At 65.1% G+C, this 15464-nt stretch overlaps 9 protein-coding genes across 9 annotated transcripts; 4 read left to right on the forward strand and 5 right to left on the reverse strand.

The window, feature by feature from the left end:
• Positions 1-12: 12 nt before the first annotated feature.
• PP2A1 (protein phosphatase 2a) lies at positions 13-2036 on the reverse strand (the record flags this gene model as incomplete). The annotated part of the gene is made up of 2 exons (XM_002503872.1): positions 13-1749; positions 1977-2036. 2 exons carry the CDS (start codon positions 2034-2036, stop codon positions 13-15), a joined length of 1797 nt encoding a protein of 598 aa, XP_002503918.1.
• A 365-nt stretch (positions 2037-2401) lies between these two features.
• MICPUN_76999 (predicted protein) lies at positions 2402-2913 on the reverse strand (the record flags this gene model as incomplete). Its single annotated transcript, XM_002503873.1, has 3 exons — positions 2402-2482; positions 2592-2670; positions 2771-2913. Coding segments are annotated over 3 exons (303 nt in total), but the record flags the coding sequence as incomplete, so codon positions are not given.
• Positions 2914-4190: 1277 nt separating this feature from the next.
• On the forward strand, positions 4191-5408 carry MICPUN_67384 (predicted protein; the record flags this gene model as incomplete). The annotated part of the gene is made up of 3 exons (XM_002503527.1): positions 4191-4459; positions 4586-5092; positions 5189-5408. Coding segments are annotated over 3 exons (996 nt in total), but the record flags the coding sequence as incomplete, so codon positions are not given.
• Positions 5409-5675: 267 nt separating this feature from the next.
• MICPUN_60018 (predicted protein) lies at positions 5676-6494 on the reverse strand (the record flags this gene model as incomplete). The annotated part of the gene is made up of 1 exon (XM_002503874.1): positions 5676-6494. The coding sequence occupies one exon, from the start codon at positions 6492-6494 to the stop codon at positions 5676-5678; it is 819 nt and encodes a 272-aa protein (XP_002503920.1).
• Positions 6495-6972: 478 nt separating this feature from the next.
• Positions 6973-9234, forward strand: MICPUN_60019 (predicted protein; the record flags this gene model as incomplete). The annotated part of the gene is made up of 1 exon (XM_002503528.1): positions 6973-9234. The coding sequence occupies one exon, from the start codon at positions 6973-6975 to the stop codon at positions 9232-9234; it is 2262 nt and encodes a 753-aa protein (XP_002503574.1).
• A 185-nt stretch (positions 9235-9419) lies between these two features.
• On the reverse strand, positions 9420-10595 carry MICPUN_60020 (histone deacetylase, SIR2 family; the record flags this gene model as incomplete). The annotated part of the gene is made up of 1 exon (XM_002503875.1): positions 9420-10595. The coding sequence occupies one exon, from the start codon at positions 10593-10595 to the stop codon at positions 9420-9422; it is 1176 nt and encodes a 391-aa protein (XP_002503921.1).
• A 138-nt stretch (positions 10596-10733) lies between these two features.
• Positions 10734-11435, forward strand: MICPUN_60021 (predicted protein; the record flags this gene model as incomplete). The annotated part of the gene is made up of 1 exon (XM_002503529.1): positions 10734-11435. The coding sequence occupies one exon, from the start codon at positions 10734-10736 to the stop codon at positions 11433-11435; it is 702 nt and encodes a 233-aa protein (XP_002503575.1).
• Positions 11436-11521: 86 nt separating this feature from the next.
• MICPUN_60022 (predicted protein) lies at positions 11522-12814 on the reverse strand (the record flags this gene model as incomplete). The annotated part of the gene is made up of 1 exon (XM_002503876.1): positions 11522-12814. One exon carries the CDS (start codon positions 12812-12814, stop codon positions 11522-11524), a length of 1293 nt encoding a protein of 430 aa, XP_002503922.1.
• A 127-nt stretch (positions 12815-12941) lies between these two features.
• On the forward strand, positions 12942-15419 carry MICPUN_83783 (predicted protein; the record flags this gene model as incomplete). The annotated part of the gene is made up of 3 exons (XM_002503530.1): positions 12942-13015; positions 13124-15041; positions 15096-15419. The coding sequence occupies 3 exons, from the start codon at positions 12942-12944 to the stop codon at positions 15414-15416; spliced, it is 2313 nt and encodes a 770-aa protein (XP_002503576.1). The 3' UTR covers positions 15417-15419.
• Positions 15420-15464: the final 45 nt, after the last annotated feature.

Raw genomic sequence — 15464 nt, forward strand, 5'->3', positions numbered from 1 at the left:
CCACAATCCCATTTACGCGCTGAGCTTGGCGTCGCACAGCTGCAGCGACTGCCCCGCGTAGAATCGCACATCCACGTCCTGATCCTGCTGCAACTCCAGCAGCGCGGGCTTGATCTCGCCCTCAACCACCGAGGGATCCAGCGCCGCGGCCACCTCGCCGAGAGCCTTGGCCACGGCGAACCTGACGTTGGGCACCTTGTCCTTGGTCGCCTCTTTCAGCGCTGGCATGATATCCCTCATCGCCACCTCCTGGCCAACCGCGGACGCCAGCAGGGTCATCGCCCTCACGACCGTGGTCCTGTACAGGTAGTGGTTGTTGCTCATGAGCTCCATGACCCGGGGGAGGATGTTCGCGCACGCCCACTCCGCGCCGAAAACCTCGGTGAGCTTCTGAAGGTTCACCGCCGCAGCCTCGCGGATCGAGTGGACGCGGTCGCCGAGCCACTGCAGGCACAACGCGTTGAGCTCGCCGCCCTTGTCGCCCTCGCCCTTCTGGAACAGAAACGCGGTGCCCATCTGCGACGCCAGCAAGGGAATGTACTCGATGATCGCCAACCTCACGCGCCAGTGGATGTCCTCCGCCAGGTCCTTGATCGCGGGCAGGAGCTCCTGGGACAGTAAATCCACGCCGATGACCTGGTTGACCTGATCCAGCTTGCTGATGATGTTCAGGCGGACGTCTGGGAACTCATCCTTGAGCAAGGTGAGAAACACGGGGAGGAGCTGGTCGATGGTCTGATCCTTGCCCATGGTGGGCGCCAGTCCCATGATGCAAGACGCCAGCGCGGCGCGCACGTGCTGGGATTGATCAGTCGCGAGGTCCTTGACCCGCGGCACGATCTTCGCCCCCGCCGCAGCCGCGCCGACGAGCTGCACAAACGCGGCGACGTTCCCCGCGCTCGCGATTCTCACCTCCGCCTCGTTGTCCATGAGGAGCTGCTCGTACGACTGGAGCAGCTCGGTTCGCGCCAGGTCCGCGCCGACGGATTCGCACAGGGAATAGAGCTGCTGCGCCACCATGTAGCGCACGCGCCAGCTCTTGTCCGCCGCGAACTTCTTCACCGTCGGCACGATCTCGGCCACGCACTCCTCCCGGGGCAGAAGCTTGCCCAGCGCCGCGCAATCCTCCACCGCGAGAAGGCGAACGGAGTCCTGCTCGTCCTGCACCAGCTGCTGGAAGAGCTGCATGATCTCGCCCTTGACGTTCTCGGGCTCGCACACCGCGGCGAACTTGCCGAGGTGCTGCGCCGCCGCCCTGCGAACCATCGGGGTCTCATCCGCGCAGAGCTTGGAATACGTCATCCTGAGCTGCGATCGGGTCTCCGCCTCGCTCGCGGGGCACCCTTCGTACGCCACCGCGACCATGCCGCACGCGGATATGCGCGCGGTGAACCAGTCGCCGGACGCGAGCCTCTGCACGGCGGGCACGAAGTGCGCCGTTATACCCTCGGACGTCATCGCCGCGCCAACCTTGCACGCAGACTCCACAGCCTTCTCCCTCACCACGGTCTCCTCGACGGTGGAGAGGTTCTCCAGGGGCGCGAGGAGGCAGTGGACGTGCTCGGGGCCGCCAACCTTGGAGATGAGGTTGCCCATCTCCTCCGCGATCGCCAGCAGGCACTCGTCCTCGTCGTCGTTGCTGTCGGTGAGGAACGGCACGAGCTCGGACCTCGTTCGCTCCGCTCCCAGCGCCGATGCGATCGTGGTCAGGCGCCTGATGCTGTTCAGACGGAGCTGGACGTTCTCGTTCTGGGGGTCGGGTGCGAATGGGTGATGTCAGTTGGAGGTCGGGAAGCGGGGAAGCGCGGCCGAGGCGTCGTCGCATCGCGCGTCGGTCGCGGATCTCGGGCGGCAGATGGACGGGTTTTTCTCCCAAACGAGTGGGCGAAAACCCCGTCGGTGACTTTTTGCCGTCGCGTGGTCCCCGGTCGAACGACGAGTGCGGGGCGGGATGCGAGCGAGGATGTCGAACGCACCTTGAGCTCGTCGATGAGCATCGCGACGGAGAAGAGGTCCTCGCTGTTATCGGACGCCATGGTGCCTCAGAGACGTACACGCGGCGCTTCGTTCTCTGATGGAGGCCGGGAGGTGACCGTTCTCGACCTTTTGAAGTGGCCAACCAAAGTTGTGGGTCGATCCCAAGTCGACCGACCATTCTCCCTCGTTGGGGAGAAAGGTGGGCACCGCCGGCGTGGTGAGAAGGCTACGTTGATGACTACATATCTATCTAGGTGCGATTCTAACCGCGACGCTACTAATACCCCTGGTTGGACTTGTAGGCCTGGACCTCGTCCTTGAACTTCTGGGTCAGCGTGCTGATCTGCGAGGAGACGTGCGGGGGGGCGCGGGCGTGAGCGGGTGCGATGTTAATCATCGTCGAATGGGTCGTTCTCTTTGTCGACAAACGGCTCACCTCTTCGGACAGGCAGTTCACGGATTCGGTCATCGCCTGCATGGGAGACGAGTTTTTGTTGGTGTGCACCTGCGGGAGTGGACGGTGGGTGTGTCTTGGTCGGCATCGACGCTCCAGTCTGGTCAATCGGCGGAGACAAACAAACCCTAATCTCCCTCAAAGTTTCGGGGCGCCTCACCTTGATGACGATGCGGTTGTCGGAAGGGTGGGGGACCTGGTAGCCCGCGAAGACGACGTTGGGATCTCGGTGGAGTTGCCTGGATCGGTATTCGAGAGAGACGGGGCGAGGTCAGCGCCGGGGTTCACGCGGGACGCGGGTGTGTCGCGCGGGGCACAGAGCGCGGGATCGGTACGCACATTCGCACGATGTTCCCCAGGGTGTGGTCCTCCTTCTGCACGACGTAGGTGCCCGCGTTGGCCACCTTGGTATCGCGGGTGAAAGTCAGCTTCCTGACCCCGTCGGGAAGGACGAACTTCTCCGCGCGGGAAGGTTGGTTCATGGCGACGGTCCTTAGATCGTGCGCGGGCGCGAATGGTGAAAATCCTGCCCTGTTTGGTCTCCCCTTGCAGACTGGCAGACTTGGCGCGAGATTTGCCAGGCCACAACTGGCTCACGCCCTGCGCTGCCTATACCACCCTCTCCGAGGCGCACGCACATGGCGAAGGCCTTCACGCGCACATCCCTCAGATGTCCCACGAAGGCGTGAGCGACGACGGCCCGGGCGAGAAGGACTCACCCGGCAAGGTAGACGAAAGGCGCGCCGCGCGCTCGGCGTCCAAGCGAAAGCCTCGGGACGACCCGACTCCCGGCGAGAAGGGCGACGCGGCTGGCAGGGAGAACAACGCGGGTTCCACGCCGCAGAAGGTTCTAAAGAAAGTTCCGATGAACTCTCCGGGCGGGACGGTGACGGCGAACGCGGAGGAATGCCTCGCCGTCGTCAACCTGGGCGGCAACGGACACGCCGTGGGCGAGGCTGTCGCAGATGCCGGTCGCGTCGAGCGGTCGAAACACCCGGCCGTCGCCGACGACAGGCGGTGGCTGGGACCCAAGGGCACGATCAACAGGACGGAGTACGTCGCGCTCATAGAGCAGGCGCTGTGCCGCATGGGATACGACGACGTCGCCGCGTCGCTTCGCGAGCGGACGGGAGTGTCGCATCGAACCGAAGCCGGCGCGGCGTTTGAGCGGCTGGTGCTGACGGGGCGGTGGTCCGAGGCCGTGGAATCGCTGTTCGTGTTGGCGCGCGAGGCTAACGCCCGAGCGGTCGACCCAACGCCAGATGCGGCGACGGAGATGGAGGCGAGGAGCGGGGACGGGGACGGGGTGGAGGACAGGGACGAGGACAGGGACGAGGAGCTCGAGCTGATGAACCCGTACGTGAAGCACTGCATGCTGCTCATACACGAGCAGCACTACATGGAGCTCCTGAACGCCGGGAACAAGGACGCGAGCTGGGAGGCGCTTGAGCTGCTGCGAGGTAAGATCGCGCCGATGTTCAACCTGCCCGGCGTCAAGGGTTGGGACGAGCGGTTGGAGCGACGGAAGCGACGCGGCGAACGGCGCGAGCTCAACAAAGAATTCCTCGGCGGCGCGGAGAGGATGCACAACATCGCGTCGCTCATAGCCTTCGGCGGCGTGAAGGACGAATTGTACACGGTGTTTTCCAACCCCGAGTCGGCACCGAGCAAGAAGTGGGGATCGCCGTGGGGGCCATGGTTGGGTAAGACGCAGGCCATGCGCGATACCTTGTGGGAGCGGATTCTCCTGCTCATGCCACCCGAGGTGCTCGTGCCTCCCGCCAGACTGGAGACACTCGTGGAGCAGGCTCTGGAGTATCAGATGGACAAGTGCCAGTTCCACAACGCCCCGGCCAAACCGCTCACGTTGTACAAGAACTACAGCTGTGGCAAGGAGCAGCTGCCCATCAAAACCGTGCAGAGGCTCGCCGCTCACGCCGATGAGGTCTGGCACCTGGCGTTTTCTCACGACGGGAAGCGGCTCGCGTCCGGGAGCAAGGACGGATCCGTGGTCGTATACGACGTCCTGTCAGCGGACGAGGTGCGCGTGCGCCACACACTGCGCGTCGACGAGCTCAAGGACGGCGACGGGCAAGAAGCGGATATTTCCGATGCTGACGGTCCAGGCGATGATTCCGATTCTTCGAGTTTGAGCGGACGGAAACCGGTGGCGTTTTTGCTGTGGTCTCCGGACGATTCGTACGTCGTGTCCACCGCGGGCAACGCCGCGTACGTGTGGAACGCCGAAACGGGCGATCTGCACGCCACGTGCGCGGGCGGCCACGTGCATCACATCACCGCGGCGGCGTGGTGGCCCGACGGGAGCCGACTGGTCACCTGCGGGCTGGACAAAGCCGCGCAGGCGTGGACGCTCGACGGGGTGCGCGCGGGGGGTTGGCACAGCGCCAGGATGAACGACATAGCGATCACCCACGACGGCAAATACGCGGTGAGCATATGCATGGAGCAAAACGTCACCTTGCGCAGGCTGGGGGACGGTCGGGAGTTCAAGGTCAAGGAGACTGATAATCTCATGTCGCTGAGCCTCTCGGCCGATTCGACCTGGCTGCTGGTGAACCTGTCCAACTCGGAGATTCACCTGTGGGACGTCAACAGACTCATCGAAAAGATGGAGGAGGAGGAACGCGCGGCGATACCCGTGTGGAAGCGTCCCGATCTTCGCGAGACGAGGCCCGTCAAAGATCCCGTCCCGTTGTCGCCGTCGATGACCTTCCGCCTGGGCCGCGCGCCCGGGAGGGGCGGCCGTTTCGTAACCCGCAGCTGCTTCGGCGGGGGGAATCAGGCTTTCGTAATGGCCGGCGGCGAGGACGCATCCTTGTACATCTTCCACCGCAAGTCCGGCGCACAGCTGTGCGAGATCCCCGGTCACTTCAACACGATCAACACGGTGAGCTGGAACCCCTCCAATCCGTTCATGGCGGCGTCGGGGAGCGACGACTGCGAGGTTCGCATCTGGGTCGCCGCCGTCGCGTCGACCAAGGCTGATTTGTCGCACAAGGATCTGCCGCCGTTTCTGTTCCCCGAGCCCCCCAAGGTACTGGGCGAGCCCCCTAAGGTACCGGGCGAGGGAGGGAGCGGGATGGTCGGTAGGATGTCCAGGGACTGGGCGACGGGGGCGAAAGAGGAACCCGCGGAGTCCGAGATCAAGGAGGAACCCGCGGGTGACGCGTGAAACGACGATTCGCGAGTGTCGATTGATGACGAGCGACGACGCCTTCTCTCTTTACAAGTCTTTGCGACCCGATCCCGCGCGTTCCGCCATCTCAACCACGAGCAGGTGCGCTCCCTCCTCACCCGCGGTCAGGTTCAGCTCCGTGCCCGCCTCGAGCTCGGCGGCGTCGTGCCTCTCGAGCGATTCGCCTCCCGCGCCGTCCGCCGCCGATCCTTCCATGCACAGCAGGTACGCCTGTCTCCCCGCCGGGACACTCAGCGGCAGGGTCTGGCCGGCGTCGATCTCGGCGACGCTGATGCCGGCGTCCTGGTTGATCTGCACGGGAGCCGTGCCCGCGTTCGCGCCCGCGCCGGGCACGGGACCGACCAGGCGGCACCACCTGTTCTTCCTCTCATCCGGCGAGGTCTCGTGCGAGCCGTAGTTTGGCGCGAGCCCGCCGGCGTTTGGCGTGATCCACATCTGGATGAAGCGGAGTGGGTTGGACTTGTCCAGGTTGTGCTCGCTATGCCTTACGCCCGTGCCCGCGGTCATGAACTGGATCGAACCCCGCCCGAGGCTCTCGGATGTTCCCATGCTGTCCTTGTGCGTTAACGAACCTTCGACGATATACGTGACAATCTCCATGTTGGCGTGGCCGTGAGTTCCGAAACCCCTGCCGGGCTGGACGAGGTCGTCGTTCATAACGCGGAGAACGCCGTAGTCCGCGTTCTTGTGCGTGTTATACTCGGCGAACGAGAAGTGAAAGCGAGATTTGAGCCAGTTCTCGTTGGTCCAGCCCGGCGCCGATCCCTTCGGGGGATTGGACTCGTTCCCGAACCATTGTGGAGGGGGCTCGGACACGAAGAGCTTGGAGTTGGGGATTTTACGCATCTCGGGAGCTGCAGCGGCGGACGAGGAGGATGCCCGGACGATCAGGACGGGTCTTGCACGTCGAGTCGTCCACCCTAGGGTTGGAGCACGCGCGCAGAGCATCGACGGTGTGACGTCACTCGCCCACGTTTCGGAACCTTTCGTGAGTCTGCCCGTGAATTTTGACCATTTTTTGACCGAGAATTTTGACCGAGTCCGGGACGATGGCCAGCCTGCCCATCAAGAGGCACGTGACTGGCTGGGATACCGTGCACGGTCTAAAACCGCGTGTCAACGTCTAGTTGGGTGAACGACGAGGGGTCGGCCCAGGCCAGTGGATCGTGCGCGCGGAAGAGTCCGCCCGCGCAACGCAGCTTAAACCCACGCGGGACTCAAGTGCGCAAGTCGTCCTCGAGACCTCCGCTCGCCGTTCGCAGCGCGCAGCCGACGATCCGCGAGAAAGGAATTCAACACTTTTCGCTGACGAAGCAAGGGAAAAATGGCGCATCGGCCTCCCGAGATGGCGGCGATGGACAGCTCGGTCCTTAAGCCGTCTTGCCCGGGTCTGTACGCAACGACCATCTTAAAGGCTGACTACCAGCTCAGGGACCACGACGAGACCATCTACACCCCCGCCGAGTGCAACAGCCTGGAGTTCAACGTCGAATGTCACCTCTCCACCGCGTTCGTCACGTGCAAGACGCAGTGGATGGTACCGTCCAAGCTGCTCAAGAGCAGCGCGAACCAGGGTAAGAACTCGTGCACATTCGCGCTGCCCATGGATCAGAAGGGCGTCGTCACCTCGATATCCGCCAAGATGAAGAAGATGCACATCCAGTCGTGCGTCGTGCCCGTCGCGGACACGGGCAAGTTCTCGGGCAAGCGATTCGGCAGGAACGGACCGGAGCCGTGCCCGGTGCACCCCGAGGTTTTCGCAATCGCCATCCCCAACGTCCCCGCGAACGAGCTTGTCGACATCGAGGTGACCTACTTTCAGCCCCTCAAGTTCGAGGACGGCGCGTACATATTCGAGGCGCCCACCACCCTGCCCAAGGGCGCGCTGCCGCAGGGTGCACAGCTCAAGGACATCGTCCACATCATGACCACCGTACGCGGCGCGCGGCCCGAGCCCGTGATGGTGGAGTGCAAGTCGCACCCCGTGACCCTCGTGCAGGCCGGACCCGGCGTGACGCAGGTGATGATCGACCCGAGGTCCAACAAGTGGGGCAACGGCAACTATCTCATGAGGATGCCAGTCTGGAGCCCGAGCATCACCGCCGCGGCGGTGCAGCAGCCGTCGCCCAAAGGACCGACGGCGGACACCAGGGCGCCGTTCATCATCTCGATCTCCCCGCCGGACCCCAAGAGCTGCGCGCCGTTCGCGAGGTCCGTGTTCTTCATCGTGGACAGGAGCGGGTCCATGACCGGAAAGCCGATGGCGGGCGCCAACCAGGCGCTGCTCGCGGGCCTCAGCTCGCTCGGTCCCCAGGACACGTTCAACATCTGCGCCTTCGATAACCTCCAGGAGTACCTGAGCGAGGACATGGTACCCGCATCGCCGGAGAACATCAACGCCGCGAAGGGCTGGATCCAGGGCCACTGCACCGCGCGCGGTACCACCGACATCCTGAGCCCGCTGCGCGCCGCGGTGGCCATCCTCAGCAAGAGACCCTTGCTCGGCGCGGTGCCCCTCATTTACGTCGTCACCGACGGAGCCGTGGAGAACGAGCGCGAGATCTGCAGGTACATGCAGGAGGTCATGAGTGCGCCACCGCCCGAGGGTCTGATGACCCACCCGCGAGTGTGCACCTTTGGCATCGGCCGCTACTGCAACCACTACTTCCTCAAGATGCTCTCTCAGATTGGCAAGGGTCTCTCCGACGCCGCGTACACGGACGAGCGTGTCGGGTCCCAAATGATCGCTCTCATCAACGCGTCCAGGACCCCGGTGCTGACCGACGTCATGCTCGGCATTCCGGGCGCGGGTGAGAGCTCCAAGGTTGAGGTGTATCCCTTCCCGGTACCCGACCTCTACATCGGCGCGCCGGTCATGGTTGCGGGCAAGATTCAGGGCGGTTTGCCGCCCAGCATGTCCATCAAGGGCCGCCTGGCGAGCGGTGAGGAGTGGGAGAGCACCATACCGGTCGCTCCTGATCTGCAGAACAACGTCCTGAGCATCCCGCTGGACAAGGTTTTCATCAAGGAGCGCATCGACATGCTCACGGCGAACGCGTGGCTCACAAACAACAAATCCGCCGAGGCGGATGTCACCGCTCTCTCGTTGGAGTACGGCGTGCCGTGCCCGCACACCAAGCTCTGCGCCTTCGAGGTGGACCCGAAAAAGTCTGCGGAGGTGGAGGCGGCCAAGAAGAAGGGTGGCGCGATGAAGATTGCCAAGTACGCCGTGGGCGGCGCCGCGGGCGTCATGGTGCTCGGCGCGCTCGCGGGTGCCGACTTTGGCAACGTGGGCGCGTCGCTGGCGAACGTCGCGGGAGGCATCGGGGATTTGGGTAGCGTCCTCGGCAGTATCAACCTCCCCGCGGGCATCGCGATACCCGACATCGACCTCGGCGTGTGCGGGGACATGTTGGGCGGGATGTGCGGCGAGATCTGTGAGCCAGTTGCGGGGTGCTTGGGGCCCATCCTGGAGCCGTGCAGCGGCTGCATCGGATCGGTGGGCGACGTCGCGGGGGATGCGGTTAACGCAATCGGTGGCGTCGCCGAAAGTGCCATCGATGTCGTCTCGGGCATCCTCGAATGAGAGAGCCGATGAATATAGCGACGTGTGTATATGGCGCGGGGCTGCAGTCGCGCAGTCCGCGAGGATGCTAGCTAGCTCGTGGACTAGACTATCTTATCAGTGTTCATGCTATCTGTATATCTCTGCTCCAGGCGGCGATCGGCGAACGATGAGCGACGGGCTTCGACGAACGTGCCGAGCGTCGCTCAGAACCCCCACAGCTCCTCCCGCCTGAGTCGCTCAACCACCCGCGGCAGCACCTCCCCCGCCAGCTTCTCCACCTTGACGGACGCCATCTCGTCCACCCTCGTCCAACCGCAGGTCAGCACCGCCACCGGCACCCCTCTCACGTGCGCGTCCCTCACCAGCCTGAACGCGCTGAACGTGCTCACGCTCGAACCGACAATCAACACGCCGTCGCACCCGTCGCTCGCTCGCCTCGCCTCCTCCGCCGTCGCCAAAGGGACGCCGTCGCCGAAGAAGACGACCGCGGGCTTGAGCGGCCCGTGCTTACACTTCTCGCACGGGGGAACGACAAAGTCCACGACTAACTCGCCGTCGAGCTCGACGTCCCCGTCGGGTCGGGTCCGGAGGTTTGGAGTTTCGGATGCCAAACCCCCGGATGGAGGAGTCGCGCCGTCGTCGTAAGGCGCCTCGCCCGAGCGCGGGTCGATCGCGGCGTCCGCCGCGGCAGCGAGCCTCGGGTTGAGGTCCGCGAGGCGTCGCTGCAGGCGCCTCCTGCACGACACGGCGCCGCACGCGAGGCACTGGACGTCGTGCGTCGATCCGTGCAGCTCGAGGACGTCCTCGGCGCCCGCGACCTGATGCAGCCGGTCCACGTTTTGCGTGATGAGTCTCCACACGTTGCTCTCGCGCTGAAGCTCGGCTATGGCGCGGTGCGCGTCGTTCGGGGCGGTCTGCTCGGCGAACCTGCGCCAGCCGACGAAAGACCTGGCCCAGTATCGTCGCTGGTTCGCCTCGGTCTTGAGGAAGTCCTGGTGCGTCATCGGCTTGAAGCCACTCGAGTAAGCTCCCGTGGGACTTCGATAGTCCGGGATGTTGGACTCCGTCGAGCATCCCGCGCCCGTGATGACGAGCAGCCTCTCTTTGCTGCCTATGAACGACGCGAGCGATGCGATCTCCTCCGCCGTGGCGGGCTGGCAGTCCGGCACGGTGCTCGGTCGACGTCGCCCGTATCCGGCACGCGAGGCGGTCGCCAAGACGTGCGTGAGTTTCGAAGCGGACGACGAGGGGCTCGCCTCCGCTGCGCTCGTCGACGTCTTCAGTCGACGAAAGCCCATGTTCGCTCGTGCGCTTAGGTGGAAGCTCGTCGAGGAGGCGGTGGCGGCCATCGCTTTGGCGGCCATCGCTTTGGCGGCCATCGCCTCCAGGTCTGGCAAAGCCCCTCAAGATGGCATGTCGTGGCAGAATATTCTCTGCTCGCATCATTCTCTGTTTGAACTTTGCCGCGTCCGAAATGGAGCACAGCTCCGAGGCGCGCGGCTCTTCCCGCAGGCCACATGGGGTCCAGTTCGGACAGCGACTCGGAAAGCGACTCGTCCGCGTGCCTCGTCTACAAGAAGACCAGGCAGGTGAAATGGTCCGACGACGAGGCTAGCGACGACGGCGCGCCGGAGCCAATCGCGCTCCTGGACCGGGAGGATTCCCCCGCGATAATCTCTCCCGGGGGCCGTTCGGCGAAGCGGCGGAGGACGAGCGGTGAAGGGGCGATTTCAGGGTCGACCGCGGGAGGTGCATCGGGCGAAAAGAAGGAGATTGACATCAACGAGATTCTCGGGCTTTCCAACCCAGGCGGGGGCGCGTCGGCGGCGTCCCGGCGAGTGAACAGCGAGGCGTCCGAGGCAATACGACGGAATCGCGAGCAGATGGCCGCGATGCGAAGGGCGGCGACGGAGAAGACGGTGGATATTTCTGACGACGAGGAGGATGCAGGGCCGCCGCCGGTGGACGATGCCCCCGGGGGAGGGAATCCAATAACCCTGAAGTTTAAGCTGAGCAACGGCAGGTCGCACGAGTTTCAATGCAAGGATGGGGAGCGGTTCTCGAAGATCCTCGCGGACTTCTTGGAATCGGACGCGGGCCGGCCACTCAAGGGAACCGTGCAGGGCCGGATGGTGTTCGACGGGGACACCATAGACATGAATAAACACACGCCGAAGATCCTGGATATGGAGGACGAGGACATGGTGGACCTCAACTAGACGTGGGCCGAGAAACGTCAACGTTCAAGTTGACGGAGGTGTAATACGATAGCGGAACACGGTCCAATTCACGCGCGCGGTCGCCGTCACTGCTCACCCTCGCCTTCCCGCGCAGCCTTAGTCACCGCCTTGTTCGCCTCCACCGTCTTCTCGTACGCCTCGTCGTAGTCCGCGTCCTCGGCGATGATCCCGCCCTGCCGCATCACGAGCGCCATCGCGAACGACACCGCGACAGCCACCGCCGTCGCCACGCTGAGCTCCGTGACCCCACCGCTCCGGAACCGCCTCACCGCGAACACGAACAGCGCGGCGGTGCACGCCAGCATCATCGTCACGCCGAGGCCGCCCACGCTCCACCGCCGCCTGTCCCTCGCGGCTTGTTCCTCGGATTTTCTCGTGAACACGAACAGCGACCCGCGAGACCCGCGGCCGAGACGCACTCGCTCATCGAGGTAGGTGGTCGACAGCACCACCGACGACTTGGGGCCGATTCCGAAGGACGGTAACCCGCCCAGGGTTATCCGCGGCGGGTCGAAGAACGCTCGCACCGTCTGTCCGTCGTCGATGCCGAACGGGTTCACCTCGCCCTTTTCGTTTTTCTCCGCGAGCTCGGCGGTGAGCGCGGCGAACGTCCCGTTCAAGACCACCTCGCCGGGGATGAGGCCGAACACGAGGAACGCCACGCGGTTGACGACGACGTTGGGCTCGTACAGGTTCTGCTCCAGGCCGATCGTGCGGAAGAGCATCGCGCCGAGCCCGCCCCGGAACCGGCCGCCGGCGGGGTTGCCGATCTGTCTCCCGCCCGTGCTCACGTACGCGACGTCGTAGTCGCCGAAGATGAGAGGGTCGGCGAGCGAGTTCGGAGCCTGGGTCTTGCCGATGGACTCTAATTCCGCGAGGTTCGCGTCCGTCGCGTCCCTCTGCTCCGGGGACATCTTGCGTCCGCTGTCGGTGCCCTCGATGGCGTCCAAGACTTCGTCGACGATGACGTCTCTCAACCTCCCCGAGCGAATCACCGGGACGGCATCGGCGGCTGGGGTCGCCGACGCCTCGCCCTCGGTCCTGTCCGCGGTGGTGTGAACTACGACGCGACGCCGGAACGCGAAGCCGGATTCGACGCGCACATCGTTCCAGGGAGCCTGTCGGGAGCTCCTGGACGCTCGGCAACGGTTGGTGAGTGTTCCCGATCGACAAGATGATACGACTCGGGAGACGACGGCGTCGTTCCCGGACGTCGGCGACCTTGAGAGCCTTGGGCGTCCGCGGAATCGTCCCTCGGCGGTTGACGCGGTAAGGATCGCGACGCGATACGGTGTGAGGGCGCTCATCTCACCCGCGCGCGTCAGACTGCCACCGGATAACATCAGACAACACGTCATCGGACGATGTGCGCGAGTCGGGGGACGGGCCTCGCTCGGACTGGCCCAGAAATTCGAAGCGCGGGGACGCGCGCGACCCTGGCTCACACCCGAGCGCGGAACCTCTGGCCCGTGTTTCGCGGGCGCGATGTCGTTTAACCCCGCGGAGTTCTCCGATGCGAACTTCGACGTCAAGGCCTGGGTGAACAGCGCGTGCGCGGGGTGCGCGATCGTCCCATCCCCGCCCCCTTCGTCGCCGCGCGCAGATCCGAAACCCGCCCAAAGACCGATCCTCACCTTCCCTGCCGTCCCCTCTCCCATTTCCGTCAGGTGCCCGCGTGGGGAGAGCATGGAAAAGTACCTGAGTGAGGTGGAGATGAAGCTACAGCTCGTCGCCGAGGACATCTCCCTCGCGCTCGAGGAGCAGTCCGTCGCGGGCCTGCAGCGCATCCCCCGAGCCGTCGCCGAGATCGATCGCGTCGAGCTCGAGTCCAAGAACCTCCAGACGCGCATCGCCGGCATCCTCAAGCGACTCGACGAGGCCGAGACCGGATCTCGCGCGAGCGTCAACCTCCTGAGAGACATCGACGCTGTCAAAGGGCGCATGGAGCTCACCAGGGACACGCTGGCCGAAGCCGCGGGTCTCGCCGAGCTCATGCGATCGGCGGATGACGTCTTCGCCGGGGGCAACGTTCGATCCATGGCGGACATCGTCGCGTCCATGCGAAGGTCGCTCAAGGTGGTCGGCTCCGTGCCCGAGTTTGAGGACGCGCCGGAACGGGTGGAGGCGTTGGAGCACAGGCTGGAACAGGCGGTCAAGCCCGAGCTGGTCAAGGCGCTCGCGAACGAGAACGCGTTTCGCGCGTCGGAGCTGCGGAACGTGCTCGACGTGTCGGGGAGGATCACGGCGCTCATACACGCGTACGCTGAGGTACGCGTCGTGGAGCCGCTGAGAAGGGAGTGGGACGCGTTCAAAAAAGGTGCGGTACCGGCCGGGCCGGCGGCGACGGCGGCGACGAGCGAGGCGCAAAGGTTCGCGGAGTGGCTCCCGGGATACTGCGAAAAGGTCGCGTCCCGGCTGCGGCGCGAGGTTTCCTTCTGCCGGAGCGCGTTCCCGCGCGAGTGCGAGGAGCTGATCGCCACCGCGTGGGTTAAGCTCAGCGAGGCGACGAAGAGGGAGTTCTCCGAGCGCATGGCGTCGCAACGTCTCGATTGGTTCATAGCGGCGCACCGCGCGGCGGGTGACGGGTATTCAACCGCGGCCAAGTCGGTGGCGGACGCGACGGGCCCGGAACGCGCCGCCTACGCGCTGCGCGCCGCGCTCGCGCCCTTCGACGCCGTCCGCGATCGTTACGGCGAACTCGAGGCGAGGGCAATTGCCGAGGACCTCGCCAAGTTGGAGGTGCGACGTTGCGACGACGTGGAGGCGGCGGCGGGGGAGATGTCGGCGGCTGTCCCCGTCGCGATCGAGTCGCTGGGCCGCGCGATGGAGCGGTGCGTGGCTCTCACCGCGGGGACCCAGGCGTCGGCGATGCTCAAGGCGGTGGACGACGGGCTTGTGCGGTACGTCGACTCGTTGACCGCGTCCATGAGGAGGCTGAGGAAGTCCCAGGGGCTGCCCACGAGTGGCGGAGAGGGCAAAAAAGAGGGTTCCGAAGGGAGAGTCGTGGCCGGCGAGGAGAGCATCCAGTCCGCGCTTCAGCTCACCGCCGTGGCCCACGCGCTCACCGCGCGCGTCAAGGATCTCGAGCGATCGCTCGTCGCGTCGCTCAAGGAACTGAGGGGCGCGCTCCTCCCCGCGCTGCCCGAGCCCGGGCCGGCTTCGGAGATGCCCCAGCCCGCCGCCGCCGACGCCCTGACCCCGGCTCTCGCCGCGGTGCACGCGAACCCCGACGGCGCGCGTCGACTCCGCGCGCTCTTGGACCGGGTGCACCAGGACGTTCGGTTCGGTCCCCTCGCGCGTGGGGTGCCGCGGTGCGCGGATTTCGAGGATTGCGCGCGCGACTTTGTGCTTGACGTGCTGCTGTCCAAGGTGAGGTCGGAGTTTCGGGGGTTGGCGAAACGGGCCGAGTGGTCGACGAGCGCGGAATCCTCCGATTTTGACCTTCCGACGTTCAGCGCGTATCCCCAAGGGTACGTCACCACCGCGGGCGAGTACCTGCTGTCCCTGCCGCAGCACCTGGAGTCCATCGCCGACGCCGCCGAGGAGGAGCGGGCGGCGGCGGCGGCGGCGGGCGAGATGGGGAGGGTGGGGCTGGAGGAGGGCGAACCGGCAAAGTCACCCACCGCCGCCGACGCCGAGGCTGCCACCGCGGCGGAACACTTCGACTCCGGGGAGTGGATGACGAGGGTCGCGGAGGCTGCCGCGGGTCTGCTTCTGGCGGAGGTGCGTGCAATCACCACTCTCGGTGAGCCGGGAGCCGCTCAGCTCGCGGCGGATCTCGAGTACTTCAACAACATCATCTCCGCTTTGTTCAGCGAGCCGCCGTCGGCGCTGAGGACGTACGCGGTTTGCGCGGCAGCGGCGAGGGATTCGTACGCGATATCCGTCAGGGACGTCGAGGGAATGGACGAGGACGTTATCCGCGCCGTCGCGAAGGCGAGGGGCATCAAGCTCAACTAGTAGCGAGCTCGTCGTTTATTCGACTCGAGATTCTAATTTTGGCAACTC

The sequence above is a fragment of the Micromonas commoda genome, chromosome 7 (assembly GCF_000090985.2).
Source record: "Micromonas commoda chromosome 7, complete sequence".
In the NCBI taxonomy this organism is placed as follows: Eukaryota; Viridiplantae; Chlorophyta; class Mamiellophyceae; order Mamiellales; family Mamiellaceae; genus Micromonas; species Micromonas commoda.